This window comes from Macaca fascicularis, chromosome 16 (genome assembly GCF_037993035.2).
Source record: "Macaca fascicularis isolate 582-1 chromosome 16, T2T-MFA8v1.1".
Classification (NCBI taxonomy): Eukaryota; Metazoa; Chordata; class Mammalia; order Primates; family Cercopithecidae; genus Macaca; species Macaca fascicularis.
In genome coordinates, this window is record NC_088390.1 from 44,819,641 (window position 1) to 44,841,224 (window position 21,584).

Here is a 21,584-nt window from a genome sequence, read left to right on the forward strand (position 1 = left end):
ATAGGATCATAAGTGAAATGTTCTCCCTTTATTTTCCAATATCTTAGTAATCTTGTTATATTGTTTTGTGTAATATTTAAATAAGTTTTACAAAAGTGCTGTTGGTGGCTGGTGGTTGATATTCCTGTTTGTCTTTGTTTACGAAGCTCCCTCCTCTGTGGATACCACGCTGCTTCTTACCCTATATATCTATAATCAACTGTGAGAGCGTATTTAATATTTTGACAAAAATTTTTAAAGGTCACACAGAACAATTGTAATTTTTTCCACAGATTATTATGATCCCTTTGAATAGTCTCAGCTAGCATGTCATTTTTACAGTCCCATACTACTATGCAAATTGAGAAATGACTACATATAATATAGATTTACTCTCTATTTTAGTAATTTTAATCTTTATCATTGAGTGCTTAAAGGAACATCTACAATGCACCATAAACCATATAGCAGACTGTTAGGATTTTCACTATAAAACCAAACACATCATATATACACACCCATTAAGTGTACAACCAATACATACTAGATTATCTCTTTAGTTAACACTATTTTTCCTTTTTCTGGTGTTTTGTTGTTGTTTGTTTTTGGAGTCTTGCACTGTTGCCCAGGCTGGAGTGCAGTGCGCGATCTTGGCTCACTGCAACTTCCACCTCCTGGGTTCAAGTGATTCTCCTGCCTTAGTCTTCCCAAGTAGCTAGGACTACAGGCGCACGCCACCATGCCCAGCTAATTTTTCTTGTATTTTTAGTAGAGACGAGGGTTCACCATGTTGGCCAGGGTGGTCTCGAACTCTTGACCTCAGGTGATCTGCCCGTCTCAGCCTCCCAAAGAGCTGGGATTACAGGCGTGAGCCACTATGCCCGGCCAAATCTTTAATTTCTAAACTAATTTGGAAAGACAGAAAAATTCCTATCTTCCTATGTATGTAATCAAAACACAGTAGTAAAAATATTCATTGCATTTTTACTGTCACTCAGTCTTTTGCCAATTATAATCTAATTTTTTTTAGTTTTTATTTTTAGAGATGGGGTCTCACTCCTGTCGCCCAGGCTGGAATGCAGTGGCACAATCATAGCTCACTGCAGCCTCAAATTTCTGAACTCAAGATATCCTCCAGTCTAAGCTTCCCAAGGAGCTGGGATTACAAATGCAAGCCACTGAGCCCAACTATAATCCGACTTTTTATTTTTATATCTAATTATTATGTAATTTCATATATAATTACACTATATTTTATGAAAAGTAAGTTTCTAAGATGAAGAAAATCTAACCCCTTCCATGAGTTCCAGTATCTTATTGTAACTACACTAAGCTACAATAATAGCTTAATACTAAACATTGTTTCTTCAACCTAAGGAAGCTGATTTTTAAAAATAATAAACATTAATTTTAAACACACTATTAAAGTATTGATAATCAAACAAGGACACTCAATGAAACAACGTTTGAATTTTGGCAAAGTTTTTTCTTTTTTTTTTTTCCATTTTTTTTTTTCTTTTTGTGAGACAGAGTCTCACTCTGTCACTCAGGCTGGAGTGCAGTGAGGCAATCTTGGCTCATTGCAACCTCCACCTCCCGGATGCAAGCAATTCTCCTGCCTTAGCCTCCCAAGTAGCTTGGATAACAGGTGCCTGCTACCACGCCCAGCTAATTTTTGTATTTTGGCAGAGACAGGGTTTCACCACGTTGGCCAGGCTGGTCTCGAACTCCTGACTTCAGGTGATCTGCCTGACTCCGCCTCCCAAAGTGTTGGGATTACAGGTTGAGCCACCACAGCTGGTACGAATTTTGGGAAAAATTTTTCATACTAACACATTGGCATATCAGTTATTAGTCGGATAAAAGTTTTCTTCCACATATGAAGTTATAAAATGCCACTGCCCCGAGATAAAATCTTCTGAAGAGTTATTAGATGAATGGCTGACATCAAATAAAAATGCACAAAGAACATTGCCATAACAAACTTTTGATATTCAAAGGGCTACATTTGAGGGGTACCCAAAAGAAACCTCTTTTAGCCAATATTTACATCCCTCTTAAAATCACCTACTACTCTCTCTATGTATGCCCATTATGATAGGGTATCTTTTGAGAACCTGCCTCCAGAAATAAAGTCTTCAAAAAGTTTAGACCAGGCACGGTGGTTCACGCCTGTAATCACAGCACTTTGGGAGGCAAAGGCAGGAGGATCTCTTGAGGCCAAGAGTTTGAGACCAGTGTGGGCAACAGAGCAAGACCCCATCTCTACAGAAAATAATAAAAATAAGTTTTTAAAGTTTAAAAATACAGCATTTCATTTTAAAAACTGCCTAGAAAAGCAGATTTTAAAACAAATAAATGTTACTTGCATCACTAAATACCCCCCTAACCTTCAAACAGTCTCTACTCCAATAACACGCATAACAAATAAAGCCTAGGCCCTTATAGCAATTGGGTTAAGAAAGGTTAAATTTCAGAATTCATAAAGATCGGAGGCATTTCTCATTCTTACAGTAGAGACTACCTGCTGTCTGTGTACATGCTTACAATAATAAAGGCCAACCTTTTATTAATGTTTGCTAATAAATATCCTTCTGACTTTCCATTCCAGCTAAGATTTGATAATATGGTTGACTCTTCTGTGTTTTCATCACAAGCAGCACTGTTACAGATATCATTTCCTCTTAATTTTATCCACAGGCTGTTTAAATCATTTGGAAAATTATTTTCAAAGGACTCTATCTGGGGAGGTCTTTTGGGTTTTAGAGTAGGCTTCTTTCTACTCTGGTTTTCCGCAGCTGTGGGGTCAATCTATCAGAATTTCGTGGTTGTATCCTTTGCACAATCTGTAACATTGTTTAAGTTCAAAACTACATACATTATTTCATCAAAATTAAAAACTTTTAGGTATTAAAAGATCCTATCAAGACCATGAAAGACAATGCACAGATATTAATATATCTGCAACCCACAGAAATATTTGGGAGAAACTATTTGTAAATCACATATCTGATGTGAGAATAACATCCAGAATGTATAAAGAACTACAACTCAACAACAAAAAAGCACACATCTCAATTCAAAAATGGGCAAAGGATTGAATAGACATTTCTCAAAAAAAGACATACAAATGACCAATAGCACATAAAAAGATGCTCATTAGCATTAGCCATTAGGGAACTAAAAATCAAAATCACAGTAATACCATGTCACACCCATTAGAATGGATGCTTATTAATTGAAAGAAAACAGAAAATAACAAGTATTGGATAGAGAATATGGAGAAAATGGAAGGAGTACTTGTGCATTGCTGGTGGAAATATAAAATGGTACAGAAGCTGTGGAAACCAGTTTAGCTGTTCCTCAAAAGGTTTAATATAGAATTACCATATGACCCAGCAATTCCATTCCTAGGTTTATACCCAAAAGAAGTGAAAGCAGGACTCAAACAGATATTTGTACACCAACGTTCACAGCAACATTATTCAAAATAGCCAAAAGGTGACAACAACCCAAACATGTCCCATCAACAGATGGATGTACAAACAAGATGTAGTATATACAAATTATTCAGCCAAAAAAAGAAATTAAATTCTGCTATGTACTACAACATGGATAAACCTTGAAAACATTATCCTAAGTGAAATAAGATAGGAAAGGTCAAATATTTTATGATTCTACTTACATGAAGTAGGCGAACTCATAAAAACAGAAAGTAGAGTAGAGGTTGGCAGGGACTGGGGAAAAAAAGGGATACAGAATTTCTGTTTGGGATGATGAACAACTTCTGGAAATGGATAGTGGTGATGGTTATACAATATTGTGAATGTACTTCATGCCACTAATTGTACACTTAATAGTTCAAATGGTAAATGGTATGTTATATGTATATTACCACAATAAAAATAAAATAAATTGGCAAAGCCAGGGGAAGGTAGGGGAGAGCTATGTATATACCTGAGTTTGTGAAGATCAGACAAAAATTCACATGAACTATTTTGAAAGTGTTTTACAATAATCCTAATAAGACATAGCTGAAAATATAATACTGATCATGACTAAGCCATACTCCTATTACAGTCAGAAATCATAATTTAGTACAATTTTTTGCTTTCTCAAAGATACGAGAAAAAGCTGCATACATGTATTTGTGTATTAGAAAAATATACCTTTTAGTAAGGGTTTCACAGCAATGCAAATGTCAAAGTAGCACTAGCACAAATTAAGGCAAATAGTTTTTTAACTATTAGGAGATAACTGTGAAGGACTTGGTAAATGTGAAAACTTTGAAAAGCTGAAAAATCCATCTGTAGTATTTTTACTTCACTCACATAGGGAAATGCACAAACATCTACTACATTCCAGATATAGGGACTCAGGATACTAAGATAAACAGAAAAAGTCTACCGTTTCAGTTTAGCTTATCCCTGCCAGGATCACAAGAGGCACTAGTTAAGAACAGACATTTTGGGGGCATTTTCAAATTCTCAAACCGACACAAATACATGAGATGAGCAAAAGTCTTCTAAATTACACTGTAACCTACAATTGTCTATCTTCTAATAAATTCTTCTAACATATAGAGAACTGCTGTGTAGTGCAGTTCTCTAAACTTCCAAATTAGGAGTTTGAAATATGAGCCACATGTTACTTAACATTCAGAAGACATATAAATGAAAGCAAAAGGTTATGGCTTAAAAGAAAACTAAATAAGAAATAACTATTGATTTTTAAATAGCAATATATCACAATCATAGACACACCAATAACTGTAACCATATGGTTCTCTCAATCATCAAGCATACGCTAAACACCTATTTGTGCTTAAAACAGTCCAATGTGGTTTTTAAAAAAGGTTACTCTTCAAGCAGCTTTCAATCTAGTTGGGAGAGTAAATTAATACACATAAAACATATTTTATTTACGTACATATGTATGTAAAAATACTCAAATACAAAGGATGCAAATGTAAGAATTCAAGGGAGATAAATAAATTCAGGAAAGCTCCAAAGAAGGTAAGATTTAGGCAAAGACCAGAAGGATAGACAGAATTGAAAGGGAATGAAACCTTCATAATCTAACTTCATCTTGCCTTTCCAACACATTGTACAATACAAAATTATTAGGATAAAAGCAGTCTATGACCATACCAACCTGAACATGCCCAATCTCATCTGATCTCGGAATAATAAATAAATTAGAAAAAAGGCTGAGTGCGGTGGCTCATGCCTGTAATCCCAGCACTTTGGGAGGTCGAGGTGGGTGGATCTCTTGAACTCAAGAGTTCAAGACCAGCCTGGGCAACACAGCAAAACCCAGTCTCTACAAAAAACACAAAAATTAATGGGGCATAGTGGTGCACACCTGTAGTCCCAGCTACTAGGGAAGCTGAAATAGGAGAACTGCTTGACCCTGGGAGGTTGAGGCTGCAGTAAGCAGTGAATGTGCCACTGCACTCCAGCCTGGGTGGCATAAAAAAGTCATTCCAGATAAGAGAAACCACAGAAATATGAAATAAGAAGAGCATACTAATTAGCCCACTTAGTGCTTATTGTAAAGAGGTTAAATATTTTACACAGGAATACATGTCAAATTATATAAATTACATGGGAGAAAAAAGGCTCCAAAAATTGCATGGAATTTTGACATGACTTTACAATGTACTCTATTCATACCCACTACTCATTTGCTATTTGAGAGAAATGTCTCAGAACCAGTTAAACCAAGGCTCACCTTCAAAACCAGGTGGGCACCCAAATTATAACACAAATTAGAAATTTGTGCTTGTCCTTGCATATAAGGCTGTTTCATTTTTCCTTCATATTTACTACTGATTGCTTCATGGATTCAGATAATTTTAGGGCCAGGAGGCATTATTTATAACCCAAATTTTACATGTTTACATTCCTGAAACATTTGAGTATTTGCACAAATGTCATGAGACAAACAAAACCTACTCTGTAGAAAACAGTTTACCAGACTATTACTGGTAGTTGTATTCTGTCAGCTTTCTCCTTTAAGGAGAACGCACAGCACTAGGTAGTCCCATTTATTATGTCATTTTAATAAGGCCAGGTACTGTAGCCCACACATGTAATCCCAGCACTTTGAGAGGTCAAGGCCAGAAGATTGCCTGAGTTCAGAAGTTCAAGACCAGTATGGGAAAAAACAGTGAGATTCCCGTCACTACAACAAAATAAAAAAATTAGCCAGGTGTGATGACGCACATCTGGAGTCCCAGATACTTGGGAGGCTGAGATGGAAGGACTGAATGAGCGCAAGAAGTAGAGGCTGCAGTGAGCCATGATTGCACAACTGCACTCCAGCTAGGGTGACAGAAGGAGACCCTGTCTCCAAAAAAAAAAAAAAGGTCTTTATCTGTTCCTTGGACTATTTGCCTCCTACTCCTCCAATTCATTCTTTATATGTCCAATAAAATAATCTTTGAAATGCACCTCTAGTCACTTTACTCAGATGTTCTTCTTCAGTGGAAGGTACCTATGCCCTATGGTTTGAAGTCAGTTGTTTCAGCATGGCAAGCCCTAGTAGTTTCTATGATTTGGACCCTGTCTGAACACTGTGTACCCTTGCAAATGTTGCTTTCTAGATCTTGAAATGCTCTGCTTCTCCACAGGTTCCCCTTAGTATCTCTCCTCTTACATAAACTGCACAAATCTTACTATATAGCTTGACTGAATTTTTAGGGATGCATCCAAGAAATTATCATGCAAAATTAAAATACAGAACATTTCCAGCACCCCAGTAGGCTCTCTCCTGTTCTCTCCCAGTAGTCAATACCAACCCTCAGAGGTCACCACTATTCTTTCAACACAAATTAGTTTTGCCTATTTTTGAACCTCATATATACAGAGTAATGCAGTATTTACTTTTTTTGTGTGTATGTGTGCATGGTGAACTCATTTTTAAGACCAAATTTTATGCATCTTCTCTGTGTAGAAAATCCTGACAAGATTATTAGTGTCTTGAAATTAGGGCCAGTATATGATTTTTATTTCCAGAGGCTGGCATACTGAATAACCTCACCAACAAACTGGCACATATCTTTCTCCTTGAACTACCTGCCTTGCTAGATCCTTATCTGTCAAAACTAAGCCCAGATGTCAAGTTCTCTCAGAGGCCTCAGCCAGTCAGCACAGTGGCTCATGCCTATAATCCCAATGCTTTAGGAGGCTGAGGCTTGAGGACAGGATTTTGAGACCAGCCTGGGCAACATAGTGTGGCTTCGTCTCTGCAAAATTTTTTAAAAATTAGCCAGGTGGGCCGGGTGCGGTGGCTCAAGCCTGTAATCCCAGCACTTTGGGAGGCCGAGACGGGCGGATCACGAGGTCAGGAGATCGAGAGACGATCCCGGCTAACACGGTGAAACCCCGTCTCTACTAAAAAATACAAAAAAACTAGCCGGGCGAGGTGGCGGGCGCCTGTAGTCCCAGCTACTCAGGAGGCTGAGGCAGGAGAACGGCGTAAACCCGGGAGGCGGAGCTTGCAGTGAGCTGAGATCCGGCCACTGCACTCCAGCCTGGGTGACAGAGCAAGACTCCGTCTCAAAAAAAAAAAAAAAAAAAAAATTAGCCAGGTGTAGTGGTGCACACCTGTAGTCCCCACTATTTGGGAGGCCCGAACCACCATGCCCAGCTAACAGTACCATTTTCATAACAAGCCCTGTATTCCCACCTGATTCTAAACTATGTGTATATACCATTGTAATAAAAACAAAAACCAAAAGACTAAGAAAAGAGGGAGGGAAGCATCAGCCATGGAACATAGGAGAAAAAGAGTCTTAGACCAAGAAAAAAAAAGTTAATCATAAAATTTAATTTAAAAGCACCTGGATTATTTAGAACCAAGATAGAGCTCTGTGTGTTGAATTTTATATAACTCTGTAAAACACTTTAAGCAAATAACTTTCCAACTCTAACTTCACATACAGCAGTAGGATAATACCTGTCATCATAAATGAAAAGTACATAAAGGTCATCATATAAAAATGATTATTTCATATAAAAATTAATATAAAATTATTAAATTTTATATATACCCAAAGGAAATTCTCAAGTGTTCATAAATACAATACTTACCCCATACTAATCTCTCAGGAATTTATTTACCAGCTTCAAGTATTTGAACTAAACAGACAAAACTACGTAATATAATTAAGACTTTATTTTTAACTATCATTTAAAACTTTAAGCACAGGCTGGGTGTGGTGGCTCATGCCTGTAATCTCAGCACTTTGGGAGGCCAAGGCAGGTGGATCACAAGGTCAAGAAATCAAGACCATCCTGGCCAACATGGTGAAACCCCACCTCTATTAAAAATACAAAAATTAGCTGGGCGTGGTGGCTTGTGCCTGTAGTCCCAGCTACTCAGGAGGCTGAAGCAGGAGAATTGCTTGAACCCAGGAGGCAGAGGTTGCAGTGAGCCGAGGTCGCACCACCTGCACTGCAGTCTGGGAAGAGAGACAGACATCGTCTCAAAAAAAAAAAAAAAAAAAAACTTTAAGCACAAACTTTTTAAAAGCTGCTGAAAGGAAAAGAAATTTTGAGGTGGATACATTTAGTATAACTTGATCCCTGTCTTTATTTTTTACCCCCCAACCTTACAAACATGAAAGCTCTCCACATCTTCTCTCCATCATTTATACATTTATACATTCATCCAGACATCCAATATTTACTGAGCACTTAAAATACATTAGACACTGCACCTATCCTGACACTGGGGATTCAGCAACAGACCTGACAATAAACATGATAATTACATATTATGACAAAGGCTGTACACAAACTGTTCAGAATATTGCACAATAGTGATAGACAAATACCACTTCATATGAGGTGATAAAAGAAGGCATCCTTGAGGCCATCTGAGCTGTGGGCATCAGATACGAGAATGAGCCAGACATGTAAAAATTCGTAGTCTTTCCAGGATGACAGAAAGTGGCAAATGCAAAGGCTGCAAGCCAGAACAGGTTCCAAGAACAAGAAGATGGCTAGTGTAGCTAGTGTATAGGAGGCAAGGGGTAAATTACTACAACTGAGGTTGGAGTTTTAAGTAGGAACCAAATTATTTACAGCCTTGTAGACCATTATAAAGACTACATTTTTAAAAATTAATTATAGACTTTAAAGAAAGGAATAACAAGATCTGATTTGGAATTTAAGAATACACTGACTGTGGGAAACTACTGCAGTGTCTTGGAGCAAAAGATGGCAGTGGGGACTAAAGTGCAGGCAATTAAGCAGAAGCTAACAGACTAAACTGAATACCAAACTAATAAAACTTGGTGACAGATTCTAACTGGAGATAAGGGGATATGGTCAGAAATGAGAGAAAGGGAGAAACTGAGGATATCTCTAGATTTTTCAGTATAGTACTTGGGTTGCAATAGTGATGCCATTTGCTGTCATGGGAAAGACTAGTGGAGGCCTATCTTGATAGAAGGATCCTTTCCATAATGGAATCTCTCCAGACCCTTTCACAAGTCATTACCAAAAGGCAACCACAGCAAATGTTAAAAGGCTTTTGCCACAGGATAAGATGCTGGGACAACCAAGCTTCTTTATAGAAATGAAAGACACTGGAGAACTTCCTCTATAAAATCTCATTTTAGCATAGTTTTGCTTTTAATGCAGTCCAGTGTCTAGTATCCCAAGAAACATGTTATAGGCAAGGTTTCAAAACATCAGTTCTCCTTAATCTTATACACGAGATGGCGAAGAGCTTAAGAATTCCCTAGGCCAGGCGCGGTGGCTCACGCTTGTAATGCCAGCACTTTGGGAGGCCGAGGCAGGCGGATCACCTGAGGTCGGGAGTTGGAGAACAGCCTGACCAACATGGAGAAACCCCATCTCTAGTAAAAATACAAAATTAGTCGGGCATGGTAGCACCGTGCTTGTAATCCCAGCTACTTGGGGGACTGAGGCAGGAGAATTGCTTGAATCGGGGAGGTGGAGGTTGCAGTGAGCCAAGATTACGCCACTGCACTCTAACCTGGGTGACAGAGCAAGACTCTGTCTCAAAAATAAATACATAGGCCGGGCACAGTGGCTCATGCCTGTAATCTCAGCACTTTGGGAGGCCAACATAGGTGGATTGAGGTCAGGAGTTCGAGACCAGCCTGGCCAACATAGTAAAACCCTGTCTCTACTAAAAATACAAAAATGAGCCGGGCATGGTGGTAGGTGCCTGTAATCCTAGCTACTCGGGAGGCTGACGCATGAGAATAGCTTGAACCCGGGAGGCGGAGGCTGCAGTGAGCCAAGATAGTGCCACTTGCACTCTAGCCTGGGCGACAGAGACTCAGTCTCAAAAAAAAAAAAAAAAAAAAAAAAGAAAAGAAAAAGAAATAAATAAAAACAAATTAAAAAGAGCCTTATGTTAATGAATACTAAATCCCTAATAAAGAGGGGTGTTAATGGAAGGCCTTGAATACTGGTCATCTTTGAATAGATATGTCTTAGGATAGATTGCTGACTATAAAGGAAAATTCTCTTCTATTGCTGCATATCTCACGCACACACAACACAAAAGAAACAAACAGAAAGAACAATAAACACTTGAAAAGCTAGTTTTTATCAGGCTTTTGTATCAATAATTAACTACATACCTCTAACTTCCAAGAGTTCTTTATTATTAAATGAGACGACTTATTGGAATGCAGAAAAGACATGAAATTGCTCAACTTAAACACAAATATGTCATGAGGCCCAGAAAGCAAAAGCAGAGGCATAAACAAGCTCTCAAAAGAGAAGCCATGCTTCCTGGATACAGTATGAAAAGAACTGTCAGTCCCACCTTAATCTTCTCAGTACACTATCCAACTACTAATTTTTAGTCCATAAATTTAAAAAAAATCCCTCCACCACTGCAGCTGTTTAACATTAAAGCTTCTAATTCAAACTCTCAGTATTACTCCAGTGCTGCAAAAACAGATTTTTCTATAGTGACAACAAAAATAATAACTTCTCTAACTTTTCCAGTGATCCAAGTATATAATCAAGTGTCAAAAATCTTCCCTTTCTCATCCTGAGAAAATATCTGGCTATTGGTTGGGCATCACAATCCCAACTCTAACTTCCTTACACATCTTTCTGGAAGGCAACTCTGAGTGCTGTCACTGTAAAGTCTCACTAAGCACAAAGAGAGACAATGAACAAGAAAAAACAAACAAGAGCTGTCCAGTTTGGTAAATGCGGAGCTCACTAACCAGCAAGTGATGTCACCTCATTTTGCTCATCCCCCCAAATCCAGAGTTCATCAATATATTTATCTCCTCTTTGTCAGTGACACACCAAACTTACGAACTGAAGATTAGTGAGGTGAAAACAGTGAAATTAGTGAAACCATGAGATCTGTGAAAACAGCACCTTTGTAACCACTCAGGTGACTATATAAGCAGACTAATTAAAAACTGCCCCATTTTCTCCTTTACAAATAGTCAGATCTGGCTAGGTATACTTTTAAAAGGCTTAAATGAAACCAACAATTCCAAACTAATGCTAGAAAGTTCACTGGTGAATTTTAAAAATTCATAGGAAGGTAAAATAAGTGCTTTAATAAGGGAGATAAATACTGCATCCCAGAAGGTACTGACTGTGAAATTCAATTTCCATGTATAGAATGATACATTATGCTAAACCAGCTAACATCACATCATAGGTAGCATAAATGTAATGAAATTTTAAGATTAATACTGAGAAATTGGAAAACAAAATCTTAGTTGGGAGTCATTGTTTTAAAGCCTCTTAGATTTGGTGGATAAGCAAAATGTAAAGTACTAAATTGTCAACTGTTACATGCTTAATTATTCCACTAGTAAACACAACTACCTGTAAGTGACTATATTGAGCATACACTATAAAATGAGCATAGTGCTAGTGGCCCTTCCAGGCCATCAGAGAAACCATACACACTCTATATTTCCATAGCACTTTCTCCTATAGCACTGCAGCACTTATTATACCATAAGCTGATCATTTATAAATGATATGCATATATACTACTTTTGAACATATTATGTGCATTATTAAACATATATAAGTTAGAACTATAAACAGAATTTCTAGTATTTTATTCCCATCCTCTGAATAGGCTTACATTCTTTGATACAACAGCTTACAGTGAGATTACCTCCCAATAAACCCATCATAAGTTGAAAATACCATTAAGTCAAAAATGTATTTAATACACCAAATCTACTGAACATCATAACTTAGCCTACCTTAAACATGCTTAGAATACTTATATTAGTATAGTGTTGGACAAAATAACACAGTAATGTGTTGAAAAATCTCATGTAATTTATTAGCGTACTGAAATATGGTTATTAATACTATTACGGTTATTAATACTAAATATTAATACTGTACTGAAATATGATTTCTACTGAACACATATAGCTTTTGCACCATTGTAAAGTTAAATTGTAAGTCAGGGATTGTCTATATACACTTAGTGGAGATCACTGAACCAAGCTATATGATCCTAGAGAGAGGGGTCTTGGTTATCCATTTCCTTAGTGCCTAATTCACACCCAGCCTTTAGTAAAAATCTGCTGAATTAGTACCCTAGAATTTAAAGTATAAAAAAAAAAAATCTGCTGAATTAATGAGCAAAAGGACATTTTAAAATATGAATCCATAACATAACTTTTTGACACACTATAGTTCACTCAGCTACTAAGCGCAATATAAATGCCAGATTTTAAAGAAAGGAATTAGAAGAAATTCACCCACTGTATTTTATTACTACAATTTAAAAGTTAAGAATCATTTTAATTCAGCTGATTCTTATACACACACACACACACACACACACACACACATCACCTTATAATCCTGTTTCCAGAAAGACGAAAGTAAGGACAGAGGAGCAGATAAGACAGAAGAATTAAAAAACTGGTAAAGATTTTTAAGATGTCTTAGAGTTCTAAAAGGATCTAAAATGCAACTCATCTTTCACTGAGTGTTTTTTGAATGCTGTGTTCCACACATTTAAAATACACTTTTAAGAATACACAAGACACAAACTTAGATGCAACAAGGAGGTGAAATAAAGAGATGAAGAACATGCTGCTCAAATTTCCAGTATCCGCGAAGTACAAGTATGATTCCTTAGAAAACACACGTAATACAAACAACAGTCAAGGCTTTCCTGGTGTTTTACTCAAGATATTGAAGAAAGATATATTCAAGCCAAAAGATAAAAGTTACCACTAATACATCTCCCTACCAGTGTTTAAATGTACACTTTCAGAAAATGTTAAGGTTTAGATAACTGACAAACAGTCTAGCTAAAATAGCGTGCAAAAACCAATCTTCCTAATTTCTAGGTGCTTCTAAAATGTAACTGAAGTCACTAGACTGCCCTTCCACTCAGGCCCAGTGTTATCTGTCATTAACATAACACTTTGTTTCCAAGGCCCCACTTTGCAAGATAAACTGCCTGCAATTCCATGTTTGTATGTGGTAATATATGCCTATTTTTTAAATACTACCTAATCGCATCTAGGCATTATTTAGCGTTCAATAATTTTAAGTAAAGCCAAGGAGACAAGTATTTCAGTAGTTTTGTCAAGCTTGTTTTGCACACACTGGACTAATGTGTGTTTGTCAAATCCTATCTACCCGTACCCCCATTCATTTTACAAAATATAAACAAGTAGATGAAACCAATGAATGCAGGTTTTAGCAACTATTTATATTATTCAAGTGCCCAAAAGAGGTTCCAAGCCATTTTTAGCTCTATCAAAAGCTTCTGGGACCAGGCACAGTGGCTCACGCCTATAATCCCAGCACTTTGGGAGGCCGAGGCTGGTGGATCACCTGTGGTTGAGAGTTCAAGACCATCCTGGCTAACATGATGAAACCCCGTCTCCATTAAAAATACAAAAAATCAGCCAGGCGTGGTGGCATGTGCCTGTAGTCCCAGCTACTGGGGAGGCTGAGGCAGGAGAATGGCTTGAACCCGGAGGCGGAGGCTGCAGTGAGCTGAGATCACACCACTGCACTCCAGCTCAGGAGACAGACTGAGACTCCGTCTCAAAAAAAAAAAAAAAAAAAAAAAAGCTTCATAAACTCTTTCTGTAATCTTAAATTCTATATTAAAGTCTGACATTTACTAAACAGTACCATGCTTAAAGAAGGGGGCTTCTGTTTTACATTTAGAAATACAATTTTATCAACTTGCTGCTCTCTTTTGCTTTAATTTTCCTCTAAAGCAAACTGGTAAAACATAAATTCATTCCAATAGTTACAAATAAGCTCTTAACAAATATTTTGCTATCTCTTCAAATACATGTGTTTTAAAATTCAACAGACAGACACTGTATAAGAAATTGAACAAAAACCTTCCAGTCAGATCAGTTTAAAACGCAATTAACTTCATTTGTATTTACAAACGTACAATCCTAGTTTGAAAGGAGATTAAGCAGGCTAGAGCTGAATACAAGTTTAATTTTAGAATTTCTCAATGCCAGGTACATCACTAGTATTCACACCCTCAAACTTAAGAAACACTTCTGAACCTTGAAGCTGTAAATCAGTTTGACTAATGTCCTCTTTCATACCATGTAAGCCATTGCCTAATTGACGCCAGACCTGTCAGGCTCAACAGCATCCCGGAAATGACTAGCCTACTAGAGCTGGAAACACATCAAGAATTTGGACTATTTCTCATATTGGGGCAGAGAAAAAAGTTCAAGTGAGATTCTCCATAAAAACAATCATTATACTGTTCCACAGGGGGAAAAAAAAAGAAAGACATAAAAGGCATATTTGTGTTATTCTGGTAAATCCACCACCACCAATACATCTCAATTCTGTATCTTGCGGTCAGGTGATGGTCAACTGAACTTATCCCTCTTCTTCCTATATACGAACAAGAGTTCCCTTCTCAAGCCTCATTTTGAATACATGTCTTTTAATCTAATTTCCATTTTATATCCTTAGCTACTAAAACCACCTGGAGCATGGCTGATTTCTTGACTTGGAAACCTGTTAACAATAATGCCTAATCTCCTTAATGTTTTTTCACTTCTTACCAAGAATATCCATTAAATGTCTAAAAGAAATACAAGCATGCACAGATCTACACACACTGAAATCCCAGTCATGAAAAATTAAGACATTCCAGCCATAAACTGTGCAACAGACACTTCAGTTAGTGTGTGCTTTAGTGAACACGGACAGCGGTATCAGAGTGAGTGGTAGGGGGTTGGGGCTGCCAACAATATACTGTGCCTCAGAGCCAATAAGCAGCAGGCCGGGACTGGCAGCCAGGCCAGTCTCTAAAGGGAGCTTTAACACAATATCCGAATGCTGGACTTCCCAATGCCATTTCACGGAGAGGGATGGAGCGAGAACTGGGAATCAAGTGCAGTCAAAGGCGCTGGTCAACGTCGGAGGAGATGAAACCTAAGACAAGGTCTGGTGGCAACGCCAGCTGTCCAGTCTCACCTCAAACACAACTTCATTTCAGATCGTTCTTATCAAAGTCAGCCGCTCAAACGGTGAACGGGGCAGAAGTGGATGGCCACAGCCCCCAAGAGGCAGGCATAGGCCCTCGGAAAAGGCAGGGACTCCCCAGATACGAAGGGGCTTCCAGTAGCAGGGAGGAGCGCTTTTCAGCCGCCTCCTCGCCCCCTTCCAGCTAAGCCTGTTAGGAACGAGGTTAGGATGTTATTGGAGGTTTTTATGAAGGAATGATAGGAGAAAATGGCAGTGAAGGATGAGGGGGGCTGGAAGGGCTGGAGCCGCCCAAGAAAACGGGGAGAGGAGGACTTCCCTGGACACATCCAGGATCACAACGCCACCAGGGAGCACGAGCACTGCCCTGCCAACGCCGATCCCGATCCCCCTCTCTCAGGGCAAGCTTCGCCCCTTTCCAAACGGCCCTAATTCCCAAACGCTGCTTCCCACCAGACCTCTCTCCCCCACCATACTCCCCAAGGCCGGCCGCCTTTCCCTTCCGCCTCAGGCGCCCCACGCCCTCAACCTCCCTTCTCCTTCCCAGTCACCCACCCTCTGGGCTGCCCGTCGCGGGCCTCCCAGGCAGCTCGCCCAGACCCCTCCCCCCCTCACCTCTCCTCAGCGCCTCCTCGTAGCTGAGGAATCCGATCCGTGACTCCTTGGCACCCATGCTCCCCTCATCCCCTCGGCAGGGGGTCGGAGCCTGATCTCGCCCCCACCCCCCTCCCGCCTTCTCCTCGGCGTCCCTGGGTGACGGTGACGGTGTCGGCGTCCCCCGCCCCCACCTCCCCCCACACTAACAAGTGCGGCTTCTGCCCCGGCGGCTCCTCCCGGTCGCCGCCACCGCCTCCATGCCGGATCACGTGACGCGCTTCCACCCCGCCCCCTTCCCTCCCTCCTACTCCGCCCTTCTCTCTCCTCCCTCCCCTTCCCTCCTCACGCCCTCTTCCCACCCCCGCCCCCTCCCGCCAGCTCCGCCGAGGGTCACGGGACCCGAGCCCGGAGACTGTTCCGGGTAATGGCCGCCCAGGGCCGCATGCTCCGCCCCTCCCCAAGCTAACCGCGCGCGGGAGCGGCGGGGAGGGGGACGCATCGTCGCACGTAACGCATCGTCCCACCTTGCCGCCAATCAAAACCGCGCGCCCCGCCCGGGCGCCTCCGCCGGCGACGGGGGGTGGTGACTTCCGGGGCGCTTGAGGACGCCCCCCTAACCCGCCCACACGTTCTGGCGTTCGGCCGGTGGGGTCCGAGCAGCTGACGGTTAGTGTGGCGGTGGCCGGGACCCAACATGGAAGACCGTGGAGTCTTAAGGAACGGGGTTCTGAGGGATGCGGCATATGGCTCAGGAGAGAAAGGAGTGGGCAGGCAGGGAACTCCCAACGTTAGGGACGTCTTTGACTGGGAGGGCTTTGTGAAAGGAAAGGAGAATCTCAAGGCTTTCCTGTGACAAAAGAATGCTCACTCCTAGCGGGAAATCCCTGAGGAAAGTGGACCTTGTAACGAAGTGGCTCTGCCTTTTCGGGACATCTCGCCCGCCTGGCCCACCTTCTCCGCCTGAGCCTGCCTCTTGTACACATTCTCTGGAAAGCGCTGTGCAAAAGGCTTATCCTCTCTCCCAGAGTTTCTGGAGGGCTACAAGGCTTAGCGTTGGGGTCGTTTTAATCTGTGGTAAAACATACGTAACAAAATGTACCATTTTCACCATTTGTAAGTGAGTTCAGTGGCATTAAGAACATTGACATTGTTTTGCGTCCATTGCCACGTCCCATTTCCCACCGTTTTTCATCTTGCAAAAGTGAAACTCTGCCTATTAAACGGTAACTCCCCAATCCCCCTCTCACTGGGGCCCGTGGCAACCCCTGTCCTACTCTTATCAATTTCACTGCTCTTAAGTATTTTCTCTGAGTGGAACTCTGCAACCTTTCTCTTATGTGACTGGCTTATTTCACTTGGCATCGTGCCTTCCAGGTTCATGGTGTGGCAGCATGTGTCTGACTCTCCCAGTCCGCCTCTCCACTTCCCAAAGAATGAAAAGCAGGGATGTGAACAGCTATTCGTGCGCGCGTGTTTATAGCAGCATTATTCACTCATTATTATAGAGCCAAAAAAGGTGAACACAACCTATAGGGAGCCATAAACGGAGAAACCAAATAGGGTCTATATGTACAGTGGAATGATTATTTAGTTCCTTGATTTTCAACTCTATTTAGTTTGCTTCAGTTAGTCTTCAACCTAAAAGTCACTGAATAAAGCTTCTGGAAAAGGAAGCAATATTGAAAAAGTAACCATTTGGATTAGATTAGACCCAAGGTGCCGGTTAGGTAATTTAGGGCCAGGGAAAGGTTATTAGTTCCTAAAACCAACAGATTCTAATATACCCTGCTAGATAAAGAAGGTAATATTCTGTTTTTCTTTTTTTCTTTTTCTTTTCTTTTTTTTTTTTTTTTTCCTTTTGAGGCGGAGTTTCACCCTTGTTGCCCGGGCTGGAGTGCAATGGTGGATCTCGGCTCACCACGACCTCTGTCTCTGTGGTTCAAGCGACTCTGCTGCCTCAGCCTCCCGAGTAGTTGGGATTACAGGCATGCGCCACCACCCCCGGCTAATTTTGTATTTTCTCCGTATTGGTCAGCCTGTTCTCGAACGTCCGACCTCAGGTGATCCACCCGCCTCGGCCTCCCAAAGTGCTGGGATTGCAGGCGCGAGCCACCGCGCCCCACCAATATTCCGTGTTTTTCTACTCACCTTTCCTGGCAAACCAGATCAGCAACATGGCATTAATCACAGTGCTGCCCTTTCCAGTTCACTGTGAGGCGGTTAATTTTAAGACCTCAGATTAGCTGCATTACTGAAAGGCCATGAGTCAGGGGGTTGGGAATACATTTCAAAGCCTTTAATTTCCAGGTCATTAGTTCGGTATAGACAGACATCAGGCAAAACACCTCAGTCATCTTCAGCCTGCAGAGTGTGAGTTCCGAGTTAGATTATCGTAATTAATGGGAAGTGAATCTTACGAAAGGGCCCAGCTGTAAGGGAAGAAAACCCTCAAGAGTTCAATTGCAACATATACTACGCATTATTACTGTCCTAAACAGTCAGTACCTACAGATGGCTTTGCTATACAAGGAATAGGCTTGGGTGTTGATCTACCCACTTGATTTGCAGTGGAGTTGGGAGCAAATTAATGTATCTCTTTGTGGCACTTGCCCCACTTGAAAGATAGGACTAGAGTTGCAGCTTAGCTGCTTTCATGAGATACTAAATGATTTACAAAATACTCAGGAAAGAATAGAATATGACCTCATGTGTCCTTTTCCGTGCATTCTAAGAGATACATTGGGCTATTTTGTTACAGTGCAGATATCATAGACTACTTTACACAAACCTAAATGGTATATCCTGCAGCACACCTAGGCCTATTGCTCCCAGGCTACAAACCTGTACAGCATGTTGCTGTACTGAATACTGTAGGTAATATATATATATATATATATTTTTTTGAGATGGAGTCTTGCTTTGTCACCCAAGCTGGAGTGCAGTGGCGCCATCTCAGCTCACTGCAACCTCTGCCTTCCAGGTTCCAGCGATTCTCCTGCCTCAGCCTCCTGGGTAGCTGGGATTATAGGCACACACCCCGCCCGGCTAATTTTTGTATTTTTAATAGAGATGGGGCTTCACCATGGTGGCCAGGGGTCTCGAACTCCTGACCTCAGGTGAGCCACCCACCTTGGCCTCCCAAAGTGCTGGGATTAGAGGCATGAGCCACCATGCCTGGCCTACTATAGGTAATTTTAACAATGGTATTTGTGTATCTAAACATAGAAAAGGTACAGTTTAAAAAACAGTGTAATCTTACGTGACAACCATCATATATGCGGTCCTCTGACTGAAACACATGACTGCAGCGCATGACTGTATGAAGTTATTATAAAGTAAGATTTACAGCAGTACTAACATGAACTTTTAAGATTTCCTCCTTAAGTTTCAGGCCTGGCATCCCCTAAGGCCATAAAAATTTCCACTCCGTGGATTAAGCACTTCTAAAAATTGTGAGTTGAGATAGCAGACTAGGAAATACTATTTCTCCTTTGTTTGAGTTAAATTACGCATATTATTGAAGCCAGTGAAGCAGATAGTTATGTCTGATGGGAATTTTAAATGTTAAACCCAGATTAAAACCTGCATTTTGGTTTGTATTACACAGTAGCAGGCAGCGAAATGTTAAACATCCCTCTAAAACTTAAAATTGATATAGTACTTAAGTCTAATAATGTAGAAAGTCTGAAGTCTACTTGTCATGCTGAAAGGAATTCTATTAATCATTTCGTTTGTTCAAGTTTATTATATTTAACTTAATCCATTGAAGAGTTGGCCAGCCACCTCACTTTTAAGTACTCAGGTGTACTTAGGAAACCATTGCTTTAACTATAATTACATGCCTGCAAAAGGGTTATCCATATAAAGATTTAATGCATAGGAGATTGGCATGTAATTTCTACTTCCAACTGGGCAACATAAATGACAGTGTTCCTCAGTTTGTACTCCCAGAGAAATGACATAAGAATAGGACAGTCATTTTAGTACTTGCCAAAGAATCTTGGGTAAGCTAGAGAGAGGGAGGTCAATACAACAGAGGTGGAAAAGCACCTGATTTATGTATAACTTCATTGCCACAACGTGAGACCAACACTCTACGAAGTGTGACTATACATTAAGAGAATTGATTTTTCAGTATTATGGACTTGTTACCTTACAGTAAAACAATATGAGGATGTGGTTACGTGTATTGTATTTTTATTTACACTAAAGCACTTGAAGCTTTTTTGGGGGGGGGGACAGGGTCTTGCTTTGTCACCCAAGCTAGAGTGCAATGGCACAATCAGAGCTCACTGCAGTCTTGACCTGCCGGGCTCAAGCAGTCCTCCCACTTCAGCCTCCCAAGTAGCTGGGACTACAGGCATACACCACCACACCTGGCTAATTTTTTATTTTCTGTAGAAACAGAGTTTCACCATGTTACCCAGGCTTGTCTCAAATTCCTGGGCTCAAGTGATTCACCTGCCTTAGTCTCCCAAAGTGCTGGGATTATAGGTGTGAGCCACCACTCCCGTCCCGAAGCTATTTTTGTACAAGTAATACATGCTCATTTTCCATCAGTACACAAGTATATAATGTAAAAGATCACTTCCAAAATATTGAAAGAATGACTAAAACTATGTCATTCTGTAATCTGCAGGTAAAGAAATTTCTCCTTTCTGTTTATCATTCTTTTAAAAGTGCTGGCTGGTCACAGTGACTCACACCCTAACTGTAATTCCAGTGCTTTGGAAGGTCAAGACAAGAGGATTGTTGAGGCCAGGAGTTTGAGATAAAAAGTGCCTAAAATTGGCAACATTTCAACGGGAGCCATCCCCTAAGAGTTTAAAACACACAAGACTCCTACATTAAAACTATGACTAGTAAAAAAAATTTAAAAAAAAAATTAAAAAAATAAAAATAAATAAAACTATGACTAGGAAAGAAAACATTAAGATAACGACTTTTAACTTAGACCTACCTTGGAGATTCTCTTTTAGTTTTACTACAATCTGTGGCAAACAAACTACTCACTGATTGTGTGAATTAAAGTTTACCCTATGTTATATTCCTGTATTGCCCTTCTGTACTCCAACTGCAATGAAGTTATATTCGTATCTCCTTCAAATTAATAGTTTACAAAGGTTAGGAGAAGGGTCTTATGGACAGTACCACCAGTGGCTGCTTTTTCTTCCTAAGCTCCTGAAAAAATCAAGTAGCATCCTTTCAGTTCTCCTTGATCTCTTTACTTCTTCCCATGTGGCAGCTGGATTGTACACTTAGGCCAGTCTCTTTCAGCAAAATACAAACTACAAGCTTGAGAATAAGTACATCACTTGAATTCTAATCAGCAATTAAAATGCATAGAATAATATAGACTCCAACTTTGAACACATTAGAATATACCTTACTTCAGTTTCTAGATAATAAATAACATTGTCAAGTCACTTAAAGACCAGTTTATCATCTTGATATGCTTTCTTAGATATTTGAGAAATGCCAACTCCAGCTGTGTACCTTTGGCTTTGATTTCTTCATCTTGTA

At 40.2% G+C, this 21,584-nt stretch overlaps 1 protein-coding gene across 6 annotated transcripts in view; it reads right to left on the reverse strand.

The window, feature by feature from the left end:
- Positions 1-16,335, reverse strand: part of USP32 (ubiquitin specific peptidase 32) — a 221,374-nt gene extending 205,039 nt beyond the window's left edge. For 5 of the 6 annotated variants that reach the window (XM_074019070.1, XM_005583903.3, XM_045375124.2 and 2 more), the window contains exon 1: positions 16,080-16,335. In XM_074019070.1, the coding sequence (XP_073875171.1) occupies positions 16,080-16,137 (58 nt within the window). In that variant the 5' untranslated portion in view covers positions 16,138-16,335. Of the gene's footprint in view, positions 1-15,455; positions 15,655-16,079 lie in introns of all 6 variants that reach the window. The other variant, XM_045375125.2, reaches the window with a different exon arrangement.
- Between the last annotated feature and the right edge of the window lie 5,249 nt (positions 16,336-21,584).